Genomic DNA, 24830 nt, shown 5'->3' with positions numbered 1-24830 from the left:
CTCCTGAGTCCCTGTTCTTCATCTTGACTCACCACTGTGGATCTCGATCTGTAAAGGCCCCAGGGCATGGAGGAGATCTCCCTCCAGACTGTGACCTTTGTTAAATCACAGACTGCTTATCTCCTGCTTTAAAACAGCTATGCCTATCAAAATTTAATTAGTGCTCTAGAATAATTTTCACTTGTTTTACCCAAGGACTTTTAATAATACTTCTGTTAACTTTTCTTTCAATGAGTAACACCTATTAATTATCACAATCTACAACTGTTACATTAATGATCATTTTTATATAATTTATACTTAATTTTCTCTCCCTGTAAACTCACTTATTCATTTAAAACATTTATTTCAGCCTACCATGGGCCAAGAACTGTACTAGACTATGGCTGATTATTTTTATTTCACATTCTGCATACTCTACTTTCCTAGAACCACATGGGTTCTGAACTCCAAATTTCACTTTCCTAAAGAGAGTAGTTAGGAATCATAGCATTTGTAGGGTTTAACTACAGAGTGGTTTTTTCTTCTTTCAAATAACACACAATGTTTTTCTTACAGAACATCAGAATTGGTAGAATGTTAAAATTCTCTGCTGAATTTAAATATCTGTAAGCTGATATTCAATTTATGAAGAAATTGCTCTAGATATAATTTTAGAGAGCAGAAGTTCTGTTTTTCTTTAAGTGGAATGTAATATGGAAAGGCAGGCAATACATAAGCTTTAATTCTTAATACTTTTTTAAAAACCAAGATAGTATATGTTTTGGAGATGGATGCTTGTGATGGTTACATGACAATGCGAATGTACTAAATGCCACTCAACTGTACACTTAAAAATGTAAGTTAAAGTGGTAAATTTTGTTACATCTATTTTACCACAATAAACAAGTGATGGAGGGGAAAAAAATCCATGTAATATTAATTTAGAAATTTCACCAGCCCTGAGCTTAAATATCAGGAAGAAAAAACCAAAGATCCTAAACTAACATGCCAAATTTGTACTTTGTAATTATTTTTTATGACCTTCTAAATGCTCTCACTAGATATCAATAGAAATTTTTTAAGTACTCCTATGTTCAAAGTTTTGTAATAATCTCAACACTGAATGGATTTCAGGCATATAACTATTGTTCATGTTAATAAGCATATCAAACTAAAGAGGACATTAATTCTAGAAGAATGTACATTGAATATAGTCCTAGAAGAGTTGTCTTCTTTAGGCTGAACTCCAGAGCCTACTTTCCTCCTTCTAACTTCTTCCTGCCCAATCCTTCCTGCTGAGCACATAAACGTACTGACTCTACAGTCAATAAGATCCTATAATGGGAAGAAGACAGAGCAGCTTGGGGTGGGGGGTGGAGGGGGTAAAATGGTAGGACAGAGGAAGACATGGTATAGGTCAGACTTCACTCTGTGTCTGCATGCCCATCACCCCCCATTTGTTACAAGTGACAAGTGCCCAGTAAAGTTTTGTTAAGTGAGAAGTGACTATTCAAAGCCTCAGGAACCACAATTTTAATACAACCAGAACGGACTTATTATCTACCTCTGTCTGTTCTCCCCTCCCTAAAAAACTCTTCTTACATCCCACATCTGTTATTCTTCACTCTACCACACTGAATTAGTGGAACCATTATGCCCCTCATGTTTACTAAGCTAGAAATCTGAGTCATACTATACTTCTCTCTATACCCTCAAATCTGATTACCATGTCCACCTAATGATATGACCTATTTCTGGAATCTTCTCTTTCCATCCTTTCTATCACTCTTTTAGATTTGGCCCATTTCATTTCTCTCTTACTCCTGGCAAAACCCACATCAATATTTCCCCATCTCCATTTTTTTTCCATTTAAATCCATCCCTTACTTTTCCATCTGATTGGTCACTATAAGATACTAATCTCACCATGACACTCTTCTGCTTAAAAGTCTTTTATTACTCTATCTCTGATAAAATGTAATTTGAGTCAGGCTTTCTGTTTCACCAACATCATCTCTTTCTTCTTTTTCATCTTTTCATGTATTTCCTTCTTGTCCAAACAAACTTTCCTCTTTAGTTGAGTAACACAACTCATTTAGACACATTTCTTGTCCCTCTTCCATGCAGCCTTCCCTGAACACGCCTCCTCTCCCTACACCTCCACCCCTTCCTTGGTCCCAACTAGCCTAAAAGCTCAGCCTCTATGAGTTTTATTATCATCTTATATGTCTAATTTCTTGTAGACATAAGCTTATTGAAGTCATGATCACGATTTTGGTCATTTTTGTAGCCCCAGAGCATAGCACTGTGCCACACACATAATTAGATTGCCAATACCAAGTGCATTTTGAATTTGCAAATTTCTTAAATACTTCTTGGGATAGTATAACATTTTCAAAAAATGTTTTTTACTAAATCTTCTTTCACTGAACATAATGTAGGTTGGCTAGCAATTCATTCACATATTTTTCATATATAAATACATGTAAAAGTTATTTTGAGTTATCTTTATTCATTATATTCTCAAAGCAAAAAATTTGAATGTATCAGAGAAGAAATACTTCCTAAACCTCAAAAGATTTAATCCTTCTGTTTCCTGGTATGGTATGATTAAACTTATTTGGGATACTTCTCTTTGCATTATCAATGTGTATTCATTTTACGCATTCTATAGACTGCATTCCCATAATTCTTTGAAATATTAATAGGCCTGTATTAGTTATTACTTGTGATACCTTTATGAAAAATAATGCCAAAAAAGTTTTAGTGCATTGTTACTCTAGGGGCTTTGTTTATGATTAAGATGGAAAGGATTCCAGAAACTTCCTTCCATGTGGTAGAAAATGGAAAGGAAGTCATGAACACATTGTAAGTTAAATGGTGAAACAACTACAGGAAAAATGTGAAGACTCATCAAAGTGATAGCTGAAGTCATGGCAACTTCTGGAAAGCATTTACATGTGTTCTGATCTCCCTTTGCCTTTTTTAGTACCTTCCCTGGTATAATACTTCTCAGGACTGTGAACTTGCTAGGCTAATCTTAGCTTCCAACTACCTTCAACATGTGGCTCAGCCCCAACCTGGTGCCCAGCCAATTGCTGCCAAGCCTGGTAGCCCTGCTGTGTTAGGTTTGATCCTTGCTATTCCTGGATGCCCTAAGAGTACCTGCTTCCTGAAGCCCCAGGCTTCACTGAATAAACCATTCTATGAGATGCTATTTTTTGACTTGAATACAGCCTCTCTTCCCCAGCACTAGCACCTTCTTGACTCAGACACTGGCTACTTCCTTAACCTTAGTTTGCACCTTCTACTAGGAAGGCTGAATATTTTCCTCATTGCCCTGGACACTGCAGTTATCTGGAGTTTATCTTCGTTTTGACATTGCTTTCACAAATTCGAGCACACCTTTAAAATTCAAACTCTTTAAAAAGAGGAACCATGTTCAGGGGCCTATTAACTTTTTTGTTTGGGTGTTTGTTGTTTTCATTATTAAAGATCATAATTTTAAAGTGTTATTTAATCTTTAATCACCTGCTAAAAACAAATTAATCTCAGGCCAGTAAGACAGAAAATGAAAGATTTTTGTAAATTTAACATTTTTTAGACCTAGGAATTTAGTGTCAGCTGGATGAAGGTTGGTGGATTTTTCAAGACAAGGTAATAATGCCTAATATTTATTGAGTGCTCATCATGTATTAAGTTCTGTTCTATATGTTCCTATTCATTACTTAATTCTCACAACAACCCTAAGAAGTCAGTGAAGTTATTATAATTCCCATATTATAATTTAAAAAAAAAAACAAAAAACTGAAGCCAGAGAAGTTCAGTAACTTGCCCAAGGCCACACAGGAAAAGGTAGAAGCTGGCTATTGGGTTCTAATGCCTTTTCTTTTAATTATGATGCTTGGCTGCTTCACTCAGTCACTTTTTAGAGCCTTAATATATTTCCAATATTAGTAATCAATTACGACTCTATCATTTATAAGGAAAAATTCGATCATTTTTCACTTATTTATATTTTTCATTTATTTAATACATTATGTTTGCTTCCCATTGTAGCCAAAGCCATCCATCAGATTGCTGAGAACTACTACTGAACATCACAGCTATGATGATCTCGTTCCCTTGATCTCAAATTTCAGTGCCTCCTCATTTCACATAAAGTTCAGAGTTCTTGTCATGGCGTAAAATTGTTCTTCCAAGGCCAACACAAGCCTGCTATGCTTCATAGGGACCGCCTCCCAGGGGCTTCCTGTGCATATTGTTTCTTTCTGTGCTTATAATCCTCATTCCCTATTTTGTGATTTAGAAATAGACTTATTCTCCTGGTCTCTAGACAGGATACCAGCGAATCTGTGGCTTCTGCCAGCAGTCTTCTAGAACCCATGGTTTGCATTTCTCTCATCTAATCTTACCCATAATTTATTATTTTCATATAACTAATTGTTCCCTTTTACCCAGATTGCCTGAATTAATTATTCTATTGTGTTGGGCTGTATGTATTTTTATAAAAGTTACTTCAAAATCTTTCTGGAAGGTGATGGGATATGAATACATAGATACTAAAAGTAAAGTAAAATCTTCTCCTTCAATGTCCAGCTTAGAAGCAATTTCCTTGTGAAGCCTTTTCAACTTCCTATCTACCTGAAATATTTGTCTGATCCTTTGTACTCCTGTGACTCTCTGTTGATATCTTCTTATTGCCATCCCAATTCACAGCCTTGTGTTTTGGCTCTCCATGCAAGTGTCCAGCTCTTCTGACTAAATTGTAAGCATTTTAAAATTCCTCTTTTTTTCTTGCATAGTGTCTTTTGAATAATATGGTGTCTGATGAGAAACACACATTTGTTTGAGTCACTGCTCCGCAGTATGTGATGTGTCCTTTTTCTCAGGCTGCTTTCAAGATTTTTTTCTTTGTCTTTAGTTTTCAGCAGTGTGATTCTGATGAGTCTGGGCATGGATTTCTTTGAGCTTATCCTGTTTTAGTTTCACTGAGCTTCGTAAATCATAGCTTTATGTTTTGCCAAATTTGGAAGTGTTCAGCCATTATTTCTTGAAATATTGATTTGTACACCACACTTGCTCCTCTCATTCTAAAACTCTTATGATATGTGTTAGACACTTTATGTATTGTCTCTTAGATCTCCGAGTCTCTCTATTTTTTCTTTCCTCCTTGATCTTTCTATTGCTCAGATTGGACAATATCTATTTATTCATATTCAAATTAACTGACATTTTTCTCTCTTATCTTTATTCTGTTCTTGAGACCATCCAATTAACTTTTTATTCTTTTCATTGTATTTTTCATTTATAAAATTTTGTGTTTTTTTTTTTTTTTTTTTTAATGTCTTCTATTTCTCAGCTGGGACTCTGTCTTTCCTCTCATTTCTGCAGTATCTGCCATTACTTCTTGGAGCATAGTTATACTAGCTGCTAAGTCCTTGTTTGTAATTCTAACAGTTGTATCATCTCAGGGTTTGCATCACTGGCTGTCTTTCCTCCTATGCATTTTGGAGATTATAATGGATCTTCAAATGTTGAGAAATTTTGGATTATATCCTGAACAATTTAAATATCATGTTATGAGACTCTAGGTATTAATTCCTGTGGGAAATGTTGATTTATTGTTGTTGTTGTTGTTATTTTGGCAGGTAACTGACCACCTTAGGTTCAGGTCATAAATGCTGGTCTGTCTTCTGTGAGTTACGGTTTCAATATCAGTTCTGTTTCCAAAGTCTTTGCAATGATATTCAAATTTATGATAAATGTAAAAGATCCACAGGCCTGTCTGGAAATTTGATGGTAGCCTACCCCCTAATTCAGTACTTAAAGTCATCAGTATGCTCTTTAAGGTCAAATCCATGCATCCACAGCTCAGAGATAAACTCAGAAGATCATATGTAAAAACTTTATGGGCTTTTTTGCTCATGGTTTCCTTGAGCCTCCTCCTCTCCACAATTTCTAATTATTTTCACTCCCAGATCTCTCATATTTCTCATCTAGCTAAAAATCCAAGGCTTTAATTTCCCTGCTCTGCCATATATTCCTTGAAATAGCCTGTGCCTCCAGGGCCCTGTGGTAAAGGAATAAGAGAGAAAAAAAAGCAGCAGAAATCTCTTCCATGATTTTGGCACTATAGTTTCTCTGGTCAGAGAACGACTCTATTTTCCAGTGGAGTTTTAGGCACCTGCCACTGCCATGGAATTACCAGGGGACTGATGGGAGATATTAGGCAGAGAGAAAATAAAAAACAAACTGGGATATTTCTCCCACTCTCTCTTATCAGTATGGCTCTCCTTTCCTACTCTTTGAAACAGTAAGTACACCTGGTATACAGTTTTAGTTTTTGGTCAGCCTTGAAATCCAGGCCAGGAGATACAAAAGGGGAAAATACAGGAAGCTCCTCACTGGTTAGAGGTACTTCATTTTTTGTTTTTTTTCCCCCAAACTCCCTGCTATCATTTATTTTTCAGCATCTTTAGATAGCTGCTCCATGTATTCTGTCCAGGGTTGGTAGCTGCATCAGTGAGAGAGACAGAGTGGATTGTGCTAACTCCCTCTTGACTGGAACTGGAAACCACCCCCTTAGATTTTATTGTTTATAGGTGTTTTGAGATCTGCCTAAACTCTCTCCATCTGATTGGCATATTATTAGCCAGAAGAGCTTATCAGCTAACTTGGAGATTTATAGTCTATTCCACATTTCCATACATCTTACAAAAATGCTAACTAGATCTAATAAGTGACCTAATCCTTGAATCTTAAATCTTATCCATTTTAAGAAATTTTTATTTTTTCCATTCTTATGGCCCACATTTAAGCAGTTTGAGACAGCATCTACTTTGCTGTTTGAGACAAAATCATTAATTAAAAAAGCATAGCTTGTTTACTCACCTGTAAGAATAAGATTATGGTTTTAGGTATTTCTCTAGGCCAGTAATGATGTGTATGATCACGTGGAATTTGATAGTTAGATTACTTTGTAGGAAAACACATTTTAAGACTATTGTAAATAAGTTATCTGTTAGTATGGGAGATTTTTAGACTGGAGGTGGGGTTAAGGGAATGTTCGTGGTCACAAAGCAAAGTGTTATATTACCTGGGCCGTCACTAACTTGCGATCAGTTCTTTATGCTTGTTTGCCTAAGGATAAAAAGTTCAGGCAGCCAATCCAATGTGACTTCCTTACACTTTGACTCTCTGGTAGTTCTAACTGTAGCAAACAAAGCATAGGCAATTTACACTTGAGAAGCAAAATAAGCTATTTTAAGAAGAGATTGCTTTGAGGGCCCTTACAAAGACCCATTCAAAGTTGAATATCATGAAAATCCTTTCTATTTGGGATTAGAATATAATGGGCATTTCACATTATATTACATTAGAAACTATAATGGTATCTGTTGATTGCTTTTTCCAAAGTTTGTGTGCTTACATATTATCAATTGATTATTAGAGATACAGTAAGGTTTTTTTTTATTGAAACATATTGATTATACATATTTGTGGGGTACAGAGTTATATTTCAGTACATGTATACAATGTGTGATGATCAAATCAGAGTAATTAGCATATTCCTCATTACAAAACTTAATCATTTCTTTGTGATGAGGACATTTGATCTCCTTTCTTCCAGCCTTTTGATAACATGTAGTAAATTATTGTTAATTACAGATGCCTAGCTCACAGTAAGTATTTTTAAAGTCAACTTGGGAATAGAACTATTTTTCCTGACAAGTAGCTACTAGAGCCTAAATATAAACAGTATATGGGAAAAGATTTATGGAGAGAATGGAAGAAATTGGAGGACTAGAAAAATAGCTAGAATTTACCTTTGTTTATGGTAGGTGAGTTCTTTTCTTTATCCATACTACCTAAATTAACTGATAACAGACCTGGGGACTAAACAAATTAGAAGTTATACATGTTAACACTCTCTTATAACAGAATCTCAACTATTTTATTAAAACTTCTGTCTATGAGCTTTTTATTTAAAACTCATTCTAGGTTTACTCTTTAAAGTTATTTTGAGCAAGCTGGCATCTGCAACTGAAATAGTCAACTTTTCTAGCACTTTTACAGAAATTCAATGTAGTCTGAGGTTAAAAATATTTTTCACTCCTTGAAAGCAAAGTTTTGTGGGATTTCTATAAGGAGGGAGGGAAAGAAACTGCTTAGGAAGATAATTACTCCAAATAAGTATATCCCGATGGGTAAAAAACAAGAATGGGGGCCAGAGTCCTGGGTCATATCATTGATGTTAGTTACTTCTGGACTTCAAACAGCAACATAATCTTCCTGAAACTATTTTCTTTATTCCTAAAACCAACTACCTACAAATCACAAAGGGGTATTGAAGGGTTGTTGAAAATTACAACACCACATTTAGGAACACTGAAAAAGTATTAGTTATTTTATGGTAAATATTAAGTACATTTGACCCTTTGTATCCATAGGTTCCACATCAGTGAATTCCACCAACCTAGAATTGAAATACTTTTTAAAAAAATTGTCTGTACTAAGCATGTACAGACTTATTTTCCTTGTCATTATTCCCAATGCAATACAGTATAACAACTATTTACATAGCATTTACATAGTATTAGGTATTATAAATAATCCAGTGGAGATTTAGAGTATACAGGAGAATGTGCATAAATTATATGCAAATATTATGTCATTTTATATAAAGGACTTCAGCTTCCACAGAGTTAGGTATCTGTGGGAGATCCTGAAACCATTCTCCCATAGATACTGAGGGATGACTATATTGTTATATTTAATAATGCACCTGAATTTTATTCTTTTTCATAATTTAGACTAACTTCCCTGTAATCCCGAATTATAAAGAAAAAGTGAAAACAATGTTATTTTATGGTGGGACAAAATTTGACATCTTTTTGAAATGTGGCCAAAGTGTTACAGAATATAGCAGTGACTTTTATTATTTTCCCATTATCATGTACAAATAAACTCATATTGGAAAAGACATTTCACTACAATATTTAACATCTTTAATAATTACCTAAAAAATAAAATTATGTTAAAACTTATCTAGAATAGAATAGTGCTGTGAAAGTTATCTGTAGTAGACTTATTATATGTGCATTAAATTGGTTAACTTTAAATATTGTTAAATAATATTTAATGTACCTGGTTGATTTCCTGGAAATTAGTCTTGTTTTAAAACTTTGATAGGAATATTATTTTTTCCTTAAAAGTTACACAACTATTGTAATAACACGTGCTGACTTGGTAGACACACCATTTTTTTTTTTTTTAAGAATCTTATGGTGCTCTAATGGCTTACTTAGAAGGGGGAGAAACCGAAAACAGGGGAACATGTATTTTTAGTGATAAAACAAAAAGAGTAACCCATAAGTTGTCAGAACGAAAATGCTTCACAGGTAATATAGAAAATGAATATTTTTCTGAAGTTCCCAGAAATTGCATTTTGCCTAATATTTAAATACAGAATAAGTCTAACTCTTAAAGAAGGAAATATTACCGCTTGTTATTTAATGAGACTAAATGGTGATATGTTGAAGAATAAAAAATTAACTAATGCTCTTCTGCCATCTTGAAACACTTAAATAAGCAAACTGCTGTTCTTGTGTTGTATATATTTCAAGGTATGAGAGGTAGTAAGGCCCCGAAAGCAGTTAAATAAAACATAAACCAAAAGCATTCTTTTACCTAAGTCTTCATTGGTAAAAGCTTCACATAAATTTACCTTTCTAAGCCTTAATTTTTTTCAAAGGCAGACACATTAAGTGTTTAGTTGGGCATTATTTTGTGTGTTCCCCTGTTACTTATGCATCAATTAGTTTTGTTTACCTCTGCATAATTTTTCTTAATTTCACAACAGTCGTTGTTTTTGTAATTGACAATGCAATTTACTGCATGTGTGCTTTCTGGCCCCCAAACAATAATGTCAAGGTATAAAGCACCAATCTCTTTATATCAGATTGTTAAAAAAAAAGCATTGGTTGTGACTAATTTCCAATTAATTTGCAGTGGTTACGGAGGAACAAAACAATTGTTTTGCACCTACTAATTAAAATTTAAAATATTCTAAACTGTCATCTTTAGGTGTCTCTGGAAAATATAATTTCCATTTTGGTTCATTGCTGGATTTGTAACACCCATGAGCTTGACAGCTCTATTAATTTAAAGGCTCGGTAATACCTATTAGTACAAAAGATGAAAAAAAAATACCATTAATCATTTATTTTAATTTTGCAGCTCTGTCATTTTCTCAGTATGTTTTAAAATTATGATGACACTGTAATGTGCACAAATCGACGTGGATGAAAGGGAAGCGGATCACACTACTTAGGAAAGATACTGAAGTACATTATTAGAGCTTAATTAATGCCAAACTGATTAGATTTGATTGCATTTTGCGCAAAAACATTTTAAATATTTTTTTCTTGCCGTATTATATTTTAAAATTATCCCAAATGTTATGTTTACAAATAGACTTACCTTTTTATAATTCTTCATTTTAATACATTTAATTTAAATATTGTCAATAAACCTAAATCATTCACTTACTCTTTATTTTGAAAACTGAATTAATCTAGTCATTAGTTTCAAGTAATTATATTTTGCTTAAAAGATATGTGCCTCTTACATTCATATTCTTTGATAGGAACTCCAAGCCCAAATTGGACATAATGTCCAGAAACACATAAAGGCAAAAATTATGCCAAATATGTAACAACTTATACATTTATATTGACATGATCCAAGACTAAATATGCTAAAAATGATAAAATCGTATGTACCAAATGGAATTGTGTCATTAGCATTCAAGAGTACCAATATTCACATAGTTCAAAATTGAATATCTTCCTCTACAATGGGTAAAGTTAGAAGTAATCTTGTTAATGGACATCATCAGACTGATACATAGGCTTGGTTTCTTTTTTTTCAGTGCCATTTCTTTTTTTATTTTTTAATTTATTTATTTTTATTTATTTTTAAATTCACCAATATAGAATATCAATAAGCCATCTCCCAATGCCACTAGCACCCACGGAATCCAGAAACCCTTATTGTTTCAGATAGAAGATGACTTAGCAAAATGTGATTTTCCACTGAACATTGTATATAGGCTTGGTTTCTTTAGCAGTAAGAGATCTCTCTGCTGGTGGATGCAAACTATACACTCACTAGCCCTGAGCCTGATCTTTCTCTCACATTTGCCTTCTGGTCATTATGTAGCTCTTTGTTTCCTTTGATTTTGCTGTTGAAATTCGAGAATAAGGCTAAGTAGTCTAAAGGTTTTGTTAAAAAGCAACAATTTGCATTGCTGAAAATTTTAAAGAGTAAGTCTTCTTATCCACTAACAAAGCACTGGTCCAGTGTCTTCCCAGGATGAATTACCGATTTCAAATAAAAACTTGAACTTAAAATGTTTAATAAATAAACTGAATAAAATTAAATAATTTAGTTTTTATTTTCTTGAATATTCAGAACACAGTTGCACATATTTCATATAAGAAGGTTTTAAAAATTCAAAGAGTTTTAACATACAGTATTATATTGTGTCATTCTCATGACAATTACGTGGGGTGAACAAAATAGATATTACTAAACATGACTTTCAAATCAATAAATACAAATTAAGAAGTGAATACAACTATTTTGTTCAAACCAAGTCAAGAGTATCAGTGATTCATTTATTCATTCCTTTACCAAATGCCTATTGAATTCCTTCCCCATGAAGGTGCTGACATCTTGTCCTAGAGTGTTACAAAGAAGAGAAAACAAAACAAAACGACACATGATTCTGAACTCACTGCAGGTGCATGTTACTCAGATAGCAACACAAATGTAAAATTTCAACAATGACATGAGGTCTGTGAGTGAAAGTTTCCTGGTGCTATGAACTGTGGTACTATTGTACCATGTGAGGGTATAATAGGGGGATTTGACTACATCATAGGAAATCCGAGAAGGCTTTCAAAGAAACTCAAAATTGATCTGAGAACGCGAACTTGAGGAGGACGGAACTAGGCACAAGGGAGGGAAGAGCTTCCTATACAAAGAAAAGAGCACACAGTGGGAAGGAGCCTGGTGTGTACAGGGATCTGAAAGAAGACAAGGTGGATGTTGGAGAGGAAGAAGAGAGGTGTGGGGTGAGGCAGGTGATTGAATGAAAATCAGCAGGACCTTGAAGCCCACAGGAGGGATTTTATTAGCTTTGGTTTAAGAGTCATGTGGAAGTGAATAGAGGTTTAAGCAAGAGAGGGATGTGAGCAGGTGTGCACAGGGACGAGATCATTCTGGGGGGAAGTGGATTGGAGGAGGAGGCAATGACCAGTTAGGGGACTTCAATTGTTCAGGACTTAGATGGTGGTAACAGAAGGAAAAATATATATATATCAAGAGACAAAAATATTTGAATAATAAAACTGATCAGATTTAGTAATGGATTGGTTATGGGAGGTAAAGAAAAGAAGGTGTCAGGGTGTCTTGAGAAACTGAATAAATGATGGAACAATTCCTTGAAATAGGAGAATTTGGAAAACAATAAGGTAGTTTCCTCTCTATTCCAGTACTAGTTCAACTAAACTATGCTCCCTAATCAATGTATAGGCATTCTTAAGATCGTCAATTGTCATTACACCAGGTCTTGGCAATTTTTTATGGATAGGATATCAAAATTGGACATCCATACCCAATTGGATTACCATGAAATAGTTCAACATTTAAAGGAAAGTTTTTCAGGTCAGTGGTGTGATGCTCCAAGTAGCCAAGGGTATGGCTGAGTCTAGGAATTGAGCCATTGAAGAAGTTTCTTACAAGACAGTGTGGACATATTGCTTATTGAACTCCCTTGGGGGGTGGGGAGGAGGACTCTCTGTTGGTTAGTAAATGCTCCACACTGATTTTTTCCTGATCTTTCCTTTGGGTAAAAGTGGAATCTGGCATGTGGCAGGAATACTGCCAGGTTCTTTAGGGAGAAGGCAGATGGACATAATATGCCATCTCCCAATGCCACTGCCACCCAGGAATCCAGAAAGCCTTGTTGTTTCAGATAGAAGAGGGTTAACAAAATGTGTTTTTCTGCTGTACTAAACAAAATTACACTAAGAATAATAGGTAACATTTACTAAGTACATATATGACATTCATAGCCTCATTTCGTACTTACAGTGTTCTTATAAAATAGGTGCTATTGTTAACACTCCTTTAGCAAAAACAGACCGAGACACAAAAATGTGAGATTCTTTGGCCAGATTCTTATAGCTGGCTAGTGGCCAAGCTGAGAATCAAACCCTTGCCTTATGTCCTGAGTTCATATCCTTAACCCCTATGCAAAATAAAAAAGACCGTATCAGAAACTTTATTTGAATATTATAAGAAAGGAAAACCACAAGTAGTAAATATAATTTTTATAGTCAGGGAGAGGAATTTTTTGTTTTATTTAATCCTGTTTTTGTTTTTCCATGTGACCAAAGATTTGGAAATGCCCAAGGAAAAGATAAATAGTTATTGGGTTAAAATTGTGGGCATAATTTCTTCGTGGAGGCATGGAAATAATAAAAATGCTTTAAAAATGTCTTTGCCCTTCCTGGCAACCAACTTAGAGCCATACAAATATTTTGGAAAGGAGAACAAAATTTATATCTTAAAAGAGATTTCAAATCCAGGTATGAATTTTTCCCTTGTAATGTGGCCAAATAGCCCACCATTTTCAGAAAAAAAGTGTTCTCTTCTCCATACATGTTTGAAATTTCTGTGAATTTCATCACCAAGTAAATCTCTCAATACCATTTCTTAAACATTTTATTTTAAATCTTCAGAAAGATTTGATTTTTATGTTAGATCAGTGACTTTAACATTAAAATTAGAAATTATCATTCCAGAAAGTAATGGCTAGAATCATACAGCAGCCAGCAAAGGATTTTAGAAAATTCTTAGGTTTCATTTAGTTGGTTTTTTGGCAGTTATGAACCTGAAAAATTTAGCATGTACTTTATTCCTGCTGTCACATGGCTCAGCTACACGCAGGAATTCAAAATGGTTTCCATTATTGGAAAGAGACTATCTTATTTCAGAATTAAGCTAGGTACTTTTAATGTTCTAGGTAATTGCTAAATTAAGCTCTCCCCACAGTTATTGTATGGCATTTATTTTGCTCTGAAAACCCCATTTATTTTTAAGGCAGCTGAATAAATCCAATGATAATAAACTCTTAAAAGAAATGAAGCAGGGAAAGAAAATTTTGGCTACATACAGGGAGAATATTTAAAAAGGAAAATGCTACCTGTTGAGGTGATTCCAAAGAACCTCAATATTACTAAGCTCACTCTGGAGCAAAGCAATGAGAATCAAAGAGATTATGTATTTAAACCAAATTTAATCAGTTAGCATATTAGTGTATTTGAGAAATGTTAGTCTATAATTCAGAATTTTCACAGAATGAATTGTGAATGGTGGCACTTCGTATAGCAAAGATGTGCCATAAAAAATTATTTCCATGTTTATCCATTTTTTAGCTATTGACCCAATAAGTCATGATTTTAAATTAAAATTTATTTCACCTACCTTATACCTCATAATTCTAGATTTAATATTTAGTATTTGACTTAATTACATCAAAGTTCAGCAAATTATTACCTATGAGCCAAATCTGGCCAGCTGCCTGTTTTTATACAGCCTAAGAGTTAAAAAAGTTTTTCACATTTTTTAGTGGTTCAAGAAAATCAAGGGAAGCATAATTTTCGTAATGTGAAATTAAATGCAAATTTTGTTTCCATACATAAACTTTCTTGCAACATGGCCATGCCCTTTTATTTACATGCAGTCTAAGACTGCCTTTGCTCTACAAAGGCAGTGTTGAGTAGTCTAGACAGAAACCACATAGCCCCCAAAGCCTAAAACATTCATCATCTAGCCCTTTTCAGAAAATGTTTGCCAACCCCTGAATTGCAAGAGCATCTACTTAAACATCCTGCAATAATATATAACTTCCAAATATAATGATTTCTATATTTAGAACTAGGTTTAACAATTTAATAGTTTATGTCACTTATATGCAGACCATTGTGACAAACTGAGGCATGTCTGGCTTAACTTCATGCAATTTGAAGATTTCATTGTTAACTAATAGAGAAAAATGCCACACTGAAAACTGATTGGAAATATTTATATGATGGCACTTTTTCTAATTTTCCTCCTTCCTCTCTTGTTCTTTGAATTCGTATCCCTCCCAGGATGTCATTCTCCTTTTTCACCCTTAAATGTTCATATTCCCCAGTTGCAAAATTAACACCTGCTGTTCATTTTTGCCACACTGTCCTTCAGTAATTTCTTCTCAGTTGATGGTATTTGTCGAGTTAGGGCTGGGTCTGGAGCTCACAGACCCCTCAACCCCATTGTCCAGACTGGGTCACAAACCCTTCACACGCGGGTCACTGAGCTAGGTAACAGACAAAATGGTCCTTGGAGCCATAGGTTTGAGAGCATGGCCATGCGGGGCAGACACCCGAGGCAGTCACTGCCAGCCAGGTGGCGACTCCACGCATACGCACTAACTTCACCCACACACAACTTGCTTTCAAAGACTAGGCCACACCATCCACAACCAGATCTAAGGTGAGGGGACCTTATTAAATTATTCTATTTTCCCAACAGTATTATTACAGGCTTATCAAACCCAAATCTGTCTCGAGACCTTTTCTCCCTCTCAACACCAGAAGCATATATCCAAAAGACACTGAACATCTCCTTCACACTGTTCCACTCAACACTGAATTCACCAACCAACTTCCTGGTTCCCAGCCCTGCCAAAACTGCTTCACTTTCTATAGAAAGCATTAGCACACACATAACAACTAAAAGCAAAAGCATGGAAGTCATATTAGAATCTTCCCTTTTTCCAGTATCCCATAAATCCAATCAATTATCACGTCCTGTACATTGTGCCTCCTTGATATCTCTTAAATCTGCCCTACTCTGTTTCCATCAGCACTGCCATAACTAAAGTCCATTTCGCCTCTTTTCTGGATTACTACATTAACCTTCTACCTGATCTCCCTGCCTCTGTTATGGCACCCAGTCCCTAATCTATGCTGCCAGAGTGATTTTAAATAAAACTCAAGTTTAATTATGTCACTGTATCTCCTTAGTTATCTAAATGGCATTGTGTGTGTGTGTGCTCCCATTGCACAATCCTGAGAATACCTCTGCAGCACAATGCATATCACATTCTACTATTGCAGATTCATTATTATCATTAAACTATAAACACCTCAGGTTTTAAAAAAGTCTATTCAACTTGAAATTTCCAGCACTAAACTGAAGTCAGCTGGTACCTAATAGATTAACAACAAAGGTAATTAAAGTTGAATAAATTAGGATATTTGTTTCCATTAGTATTAGCTCTCAGCCATTTTCTTGGGGTGTGAGTACAAAATGGTACTGATCATTAACTCAGTCGTCCAGTCAGTCAGTCAACAGATTATTAGCCTTGTCTCTTCGAAAGAGAAGTAAAATGACAAATAGACCAGCCCACTCTCAAATTTAATTATGTATATGAATCACCTGGGGCTCTTGTTACAAAGCGGAATCTGATTCAGAAGACTTAGGGTGGAACTGGGAAGTCTGCGTTTCTAACAACGGTGCCAGTTCTCGTAGTCTGTGGACACCCTTCCTGAAGGTTTCTCTCCAGGTCTCTTGCAAATCTGTCATCCTGTGTCTCAGTAAAATTTTCTGTTTTTATAATCTCTTTCTTAGCTCACTCATTTATTTTTCCTGAAGAACAGCCTCAATATGTTTTAAAGTGTATATAAGAGGTAAATTCTCTAAGTCCTTTTGTGACTGAAAATGTCTTCATTCTACCTTTGCATTTAATCAATACATTGACTAAGTATAGTATTCTAGGATAAAATTAACTTTTCCTCTGGGGTTTGAAGGAGTTTCTCCGTTGTCTTCTAGCACTAATGTTTTTGAGAAGCCTGATGCCATGCTGATTTTTATTTTTTATTTTTATTTTTTGTAAATGACCTGTTTTTCCTCTGTGAGGGCATTTAGAATCTTCTTTTTATCCTTGTGCTTTGAAATTGCACAGTAATGTGTGATTTAAGCTGGACAGGACAGGGATAGAAATTTGATTGGCAAAATAAAAAAAAATGAGGAAAGAGTCTCCACAGTAATAACTAGCACAAAGGTGCAGAGGTGGGAATTTGCAAGAGAGCTTGGGAGATTGAAGAGAGTCAACTCTCAAACCCAGCTCTTGAACTTTGCTTGAGTGATGCTAGGTGAGTTATAGAATTTGTCTAAATTGCTTTCTGCTCTAGAAATAAGAATATTGACACATACCTCCCAGGGTTGTTGGGAGGATAAAATTACATATTGTAAAAATAAAATTTAAAAAAATATTTTTTTCTCAATAGCAGGTGTGAGAATTCCTTAAAGAGAATAGATTCACTTTTATTTCAATCTTATCACATGCTTTGATAAGCCCTGAGGGAGAGGGTGCTGGGTGATGTGTTCATATAACAAGAGGAAGAGAGATGTTACTCTTCATAATAAAGGATGTTGGGAATATTTCACGCAGAAAAACAGGGAACCAGGAAAGGAAATAGGAATGAGCTGGGCCAAATACTGTCTGGAAAACTAATCAGGAAAGACCCATCTTTCTGTTCTCCAATTTTAGTTGGACTAAAGAAAATCTTTGGAGGGAACACAAATGTCTGATGGGAATAGACATCATTCCTGTGTGCTGTGAGACATAAAATTCCTCTTCTATCCCTTTTATGAAATCATACTTCAATTCTACACTCTTCAGTCACAACTTTTTATGTGAGTTGATTTTTGTTGAGAGCAACTCAAAGAGGTGGGTAAAAAAGGTAGCACCTGAATAACATGTGTGAAGCACTTAGCGTATAGCGTGGCACAGAGCAAGAGCCAAATATATATTTTTTATGTTTTACTCTTTCTATCATTCTTAGTATTACAATTATTTGGTGTAGCTATCACACTATGCAACCTTAATGATGTAACAGAAACAAGAAAACTTTGCCTTGTAATCTGTGATCCAGTTACTGATTTCAACTTGTACATCCTTATTTTGTGTTGAATAATTATAAAACAAACTGAAATTAATTTTTCTCATGTTTATATTTTTAAATGTGATTAATCTTACTTTGAAATAGGAAGACAGAAGTAGAAAGAATCACAGGGCAGTAGAAATCCCTTTCTTCTGCCTCTGTTGCTTTCCAAAGGAGTAGTTGATAGGTAGAACTGAGGAGTTTTTAAAGGAGGACAACATTCTATTGCTGACAATCTTTATCTTGCATCATTAAAGCAATGCTTTTCTACCTCCATGCAGCCAGTCCAACTTCTAGGTTCCCCATCACCATTATTTATGATTGCCCACAATTCTCTTTCAATTATCATCTCAGATTCTCTTAGAAACCAATCAGTCAAAATCATAGATGGTGCTCCATAAATATTTGATGTATCAAGGAACAGCTGAGAAGTAACTACCTGGCTCTTAAAAGATGCAAGCTCTCAGAGAGAGCCTACATTTAGTTTACGCCCACAGACTGCTGAAACTTAGTACATTCTAAGGTCTTTGAGGATAAAATCTTTACACATTGGTATTTTTCTAGGAGATAGGAGACTTAAAAATAATAATGATAAAAATACAGAAGGGTTTAATGCATACAAAACAGGCACGTGAGTCATTATTATGGGTCTCTCAGATTTCCCCCATGTGAGAGATCTGAGCCTGAGTTTACACTTGAGTCTCCACAGCTTCCTGAAGCCTACACTTGGATATCCTGTGACCATAACACCAGCAACTTACCTAGCCTGGAATTATTCTCATTCTTAATAAAGGAGTTTTTGCTTCTGCCCGATATACAAAGACGTGTAATTATCCAATGAGATAATGTATGCAAAGTGCCCAGATACATAATAGACCTTTCTCGAATGCTAGTTTCCTCCATGTTATCTCCCCTGACCAAGAGGAAAATACAATAGTTTCTTATTACTATAAACAGCAGACAAAAGGGATGTGGACTTAATTTTTACAGTAATAAAGTTAGATTAAAGAACGAGTGTACTTTGACCACAGGAGTGATGAAACAACCAAGAAGACAGGTTATAGATAATTTTAAAAATAGGACTGGCCCTTTTCTTGCTTACAAACGGAAAACAAGAACAATGTATTAGTCAGTAACATGGATTAGTCAGTCCCATCATGTCAACAGTACTAAATGAGATACTGTGCTGTTTTTCAAAGGAATAAGAACATGTGATTTATTCCAAAAAAGAATTTCCAATATGAATGTAGTCATGATCAAACAAAATTCAAATACCTAAAAAAACACAAAGAACAAACAAAATCTCATAGACAAGAATTATGTGGCATTTTGTCTATGCTTTGTTTTTGGTGTTAACTTTATGTAAATGACTGGAAAGATATATTTCTTCCAAAGCCTTAACAACAATTTGGTAATAATTATCGTATTTTCCAAAATGTCCTAACACTATTATACTTTCTAAAGGATTTAGTCCAGGAACTGTAAATCAGAAATTTCTACCTTCTTCCTTTAGCTGCTGATGTTCTATTTGAATCTAAGATTATCACTTAAGTAATATGTGACAACTGCTTCCCCAGGTACTCATTTAAAAATTACATATGTGTGTAAAATTATTTATTTTCATTTTCAACATTAAAAAAAATGACTTTCTGATTAGCCTCTTATTTCAGCATTTGTAACACTATTGATTGTGCTTGTTCAATTTCTCTTTCCTACTATATAATTATTTCTTGAAGGCAGATATTGTGCATTGGCTGTTCAAAGTTCCTGGTTCAGTGTTTGAAGCATAGTAGGGGATAAATAAATTTTGTGAAATTAATAAATAATGAATGATGCTATAATTAAATCCTATGTAAAGCTAGGATTCAGAGGAGTTTAAAAATCAATGGCATAAGGTACAGTGTAATTTTAAGAGGTATTATCGAGAGAAAATCTGGTAGAGATCATTTTTCAATATACAGAGATAGGTGCATTCTGGCATCTTAACTATCTGGCTATCAATTCCCCAGTTCAAAGTTCATAACAAAAATAAAATAAAGTCAGATATCCAGAGAGTTTGGGGGTGGTTTAGCCTGGTGGCCTTTTATGGGTGCAATTTATTTTTACAGTAAAGAGAAGAACACAGAATCTTTCCAGAATAACCTGATTCCAACAGACTTAAATAAAATTGTTCATTCTTTCAAGGTTTTTTTACATACTTCTGTCTTTCTAGAATGTGAATTTTCCATTTCCCAAAAGCCCTAGTGCCAATTTTAATGATCCTATACACGTGATGTACTTTTTTTTTTTTTTTTTTTTTTTTTTGTTTCTTTGCTATTAGTGAATGACAAGTGAGGGATATTCATTTTAACTTGAAAATGTCAGGTATGCACTTTAAAAGACATTTTTTGCAGCTTTTAATGAGGTGGTGTTTCTTTTTGAAAGAAATACTCATCTCTGATGGGAATGCTGTGCAGGTGACAACTGATATTTAATAAGCGATGGTTCTTGTATTAGTCGCAGTTCACTAAAGAAAATGTCTCAGATTGCTTTTGAAAAACTCTTAGCGTCACTAGCCCAAAGGCAAGATGTGACCTTTTTATTACATAATGAGAATCATTTATTATCTTACAATGTATCTTAAAGTCACAGACAAAATGCCACTTTGATAATTGCTTTCAATTAGCTTTGAGCATAGCATATATTCATAAAATGTCTTCTCTAATTTAGAGTTGAATTAGAGAAAATTGCAGACATAATCTACTTTAAGGTTGTCTCATTTAAGGTGATTCGTAGTTTCATATCAAAGAAATCAAAACGAGTAGCTTTAGAACAGTCTCTCAAAGTGTTTTAAGCAGGCTTTTCAATATTTGATTCTATTCTATTACCAATTAATTAACAAATTAGAAAGCTAGTTCATCTTTTCTGACCTTTTATGCACGTTAATTTTTGACTTTCATTCCTAATGATTGTTTTGAAATTAAGTCTTGTAGTTCGTGTTGAAAGAGAGAAACAATCTGATTAGCAAGATAAATAAGGTTTGCTTTGATACCAAGTACATCTTCATGCTGGGCTATAACTGGGACTCTAAATATTGTAATGGTGCATCCTTTCCTGCCTTCAATAAATGATACATAACTAATGACCAAGAAATTATACTAGATAGTCATGGAGCCTGAATAAGGAGTTTTGGGGTGTTAATACAAATGAGGTTAGAAGTAATGTGATATTTATGATGTGAAATCAGCTAATTTTTATTTTTCATTAGTATCCTGAGGATTGCAATATGATTTTAATGCATATTCTTATTACTTTTAAAAATATTTTGAAATAGTAAAAACTTTGAAGTTACATTTTACCCTTGTGGTATTTCAGTAACTCATGAAATATTATTAACCTTAACAGAGATTCTCAGAAATTGGTATTGTATCTGGAGACTACTCTACTCTCTCTCTCTCTTTTTTTTCCTAGATAAAAATCACACACAAGAACCAAGCCCCAATGCTGATGGGCCCTCCTCCAAAAACCGGGTTATTCTGCTCTCTCGTCAAAAGAACAAGAAACCGAAGCAAGGAATAATCCTGTATCGTTTCATTCTTAGAAACCTAATTAGCATAATTGGGCCATGGAACATTTACACTGGAAATCTTTTCAAGTCTCCTGCTCATGCAAAATCATGGAATTGGTTTAACAGTTTTTGTTACTGAGCTAACGTAAAATTCAGCTATTAGAAAATTTATTGTCTTGGTTTTTATAGGCATCTTTGCATGAGGAAAGCAGAAGTTTACATGAAGTGATATTACATATTTTCGTTGCATGTAATCCCATAGATTTTTATGTCTCCCACCCATCTTTCCCAATTTCCATTTACTAACCTGTGAGAAAAACCTGTGAAACATAAAAAAAGGAAATACCATGGGAAATGTGATTCTCAGTGTGATTCCAATTATAAATATGTGCTAATCAGTAACTCTAAAATGATTGTAATTGCAGATCGGTAGACTTTTCCCTTTTAGAACCAATGTATCAATGATCTTTGACCTATGACTTGAGGAAAAACTTTTAATTCAAAGATTTTATTAAATAGTTGTCTACAATAACTTGCTATATCTAAATAGTTTTTCTTCAACATCTTAACTCTTCTGAGTGGAACTTAAAATATCAGGTATAAAGTTTTCTTGTGCTTGAAAAATAGAAAATCGTTTTAATTTTTCTTTAGTTTTGTTTCTAATTCCGGAAATAAGTGAAAACCTGTTACTTGGCAATAAAGTGTGGTAATATAACAAGCCTTATTCCTTTCTGCATGAGACTCTAGAAGAAAATTTATAATCACACTAGTAACCAAATAGATGTTTTAAACTATGTGCCTAATGAATGTGTTTCCCACCAAAGATTCAGAAAAAGATGTTGGAGAGAATTGGGTTAATGCATAATTAATTAAGCATTGTGGAGCAGATTTATGGTTCTTATGATTAATTTTGTGATGACTAAAATGCTGGAAGAGAGTGAGTTACCTATTAATTATGATTAAAATTCTCACTTTTTCACAGACAATAGGCCATACAATGCAGTCAAAGCTCAGTAGCTGATTTCTTGCTTTTTTTGGTCATTTATAAATATAAGTGTCTGTAAGTTTTTAATGGATCAGTTATGTACACTTGAAGAAAGTAAATGATTGTATCCATTCCTTTCTAGTAATAATACTGAGTTCATTGAATGCAAATCATGCATGCAATTAGTCCCCTTGTCCTCACCTACTCCACTCCCATCTCTATGACATTTCAAATGGTTATTTGGAAATAATGGCATAGATCGCTGTTTAAGGTGTTCATGGCATGGTTGTATTCTGTGTCTAAAGAAATCATGGAATGGTATTTCCTAGTGTTTCATTAAGCTTGTGCTATAAAATGAAATGCTCTGAGCAGTCTTGGTATTGTTCACTCACGTTGACCTGCATCTGATCACTGCATGTTTTATGTTTTCAAACATGCCACAAGAAAAACAAATGCTTGAAATGCATGATTTATTAGTTTTCTCTCCGCTCTGCATTAAAGTGCTAATGATTTATCAGTTCTACTTTTCTATTGAGTCATTCATCTTTGAATAACAAATAGCATTTAGTGATTCTCTTGAACACAATCCTGTGCATGGATTTATGGATTTCAAGTGAAATTGCTATAATTTTAGTTCTTTGATTTGAAAACTCTACTGAATGCTGTTTTATCAAATAGCTTCTATCAAGCAATGTACTATGATGGAAGATTACGTATAAAGTATATTCTTTTAGTGTTCCAGGAATATTGGATGCTAAATATCAATCAACAATAAGTTTAATTGCTTTAAAAACAAAAGCTTTTGAATAAAATTAAGACATAATTTAGCATTCCCAGGAAAATTATGATTACAATTGCAAATTTAGTACAGCAATCACATATCCCAGTATTTAAAAAAAAAAAAAAAGTTGTTTGGCAGAACAGTAATCTAGACTAAAAGAAATCTCAAAACAGTAACAAATGCATTACTGACATAATGTTACTTAACCCACACACTGGTTTTGTGTATCTATGGTTACAGGTAATAAATATTTTCACATGAATTGACAAAATTTTCTACAATAGGCAGGCAGGCAGGCTTTGTGTCATAAACACATTTTGAAACCACAAATTATTTTATGTTTGGTACAACATACAATTATTTCTTGGCTACCTTTTATAGTATATGGTTTGAAGGCAGCAACAGTGTGTGAATCATTCTTAACAATCTGTGCAAGAGCAAGCTGTTGAATAGACAATGGAATGAGACAAATTAAGCAACCTGCCCATAAGATTTCAAAAATTCAAATAATGGGATGCAGCTCCACTTCGATGTAGCTGTATAACTACAGTGAGTGCTAATAGTGGTTACATTTTCCGTCAGATGGATTCATGGGTACTGATCATAAACATTCAAATATACATCAAATTCGTCTTTTCTCAACTCATTTCTTAAAGATATTGATGTGCTTCCCCTTCAAGTACACTACTCCTGGGGTTTGGAAAGTAGTTTTTAAAAACCTAGTTTGATGGTTTTGAAATTAGAGAAGATATTCTCTAATATGACAGTTTCATTTGAAGAATGTATATTTTAAGGAAAATTCTAAATTGAAAGTTCTATGGTATATTATAATTTTAAATAATGAATGTTAGCTTCACAAGATGAAAACTTTTCTGTGTTTGTGGGTGAGTGAGTTGCTGAGTTAACCTGTTTTAAATATAGTAGACATCGTGGTAAAAAGCTTTGAGTAGATGAAGCTCTTAAGTGCAAATTAACACTGGACCTAGGGAGTAAGTTCAATGTTCATCGTACTTACCAAGGGGAAAAGAGGTGTGCACTGTGCTAAATATTGCCATACACTACGATGGTAAACAAAGAGAAATACCGGAATAAACGTACTTCTAAGAAATAGAAATGGAGGTGTCTATGTAGAATCAGAAATGCTAAAGGATATAAATGTATTTTTCCACTTCCGTGTGTATACCATGTGTATTTGATGTCAAAAATGCTGGTCAATTTATTCCAATGGAACTGATATCTTCTAGAAGTGAAAAAAATAACATTGTAAAACAGTTTTCAGCTTTAAACAAGTCATGTAATCATAGCCAGAATAAAACAAAAGGCTTAGATGGTTAGTGTACGACGAGATAGTCCACTGCAGGCAGATATGTCAATCCAGTGAGGACTAATGAATCACATGTATGTTTCTGCATTTTGTTCCATTTTCCTTTTTTAGGGGATAGGAAGTGATTGGAATTTTCAAGGAAAAAC

At 34.2% G+C, this 24830-nt stretch overlaps 1 protein-coding gene across 6 annotated transcripts in view; it reads left to right on the top strand.

Moving 5' to 3' along the window:
- Positions 1 to 21605, top strand: part of DGKB (diacylglycerol kinase beta) — a 633703-nt gene extending 612098 nt beyond the window's left edge. For all 6 annotated transcript variants that reach the window (XM_063099140.1, XM_063099138.1, XM_063099137.1 and 3 more), the window contains one exon: positions 21498 to 21605. In XM_063099140.1, the coding sequence (XP_062955210.1) occupies positions 21498 to 21605 (108 nt within the window). The remainder of the gene's footprint in view (positions 1 to 21497) is intronic.
- Positions 21606 to 24830: the final 3225 nt, after the last annotated feature.

The sequence above is a fragment of the Cynocephalus volans genome, chromosome 6 (assembly GCF_027409185.1).
Source record: "Cynocephalus volans isolate mCynVol1 chromosome 6, mCynVol1.pri, whole genome shotgun sequence".
In the NCBI taxonomy this organism is placed as follows: domain Eukaryota; kingdom Metazoa; phylum Chordata; class Mammalia; order Dermoptera; family Cynocephalidae; genus Cynocephalus; species Cynocephalus volans.
Note: the sequence above shows the minus strand (reverse complement) of the source record. Positions and strands in the feature narration are given on the sequence as shown.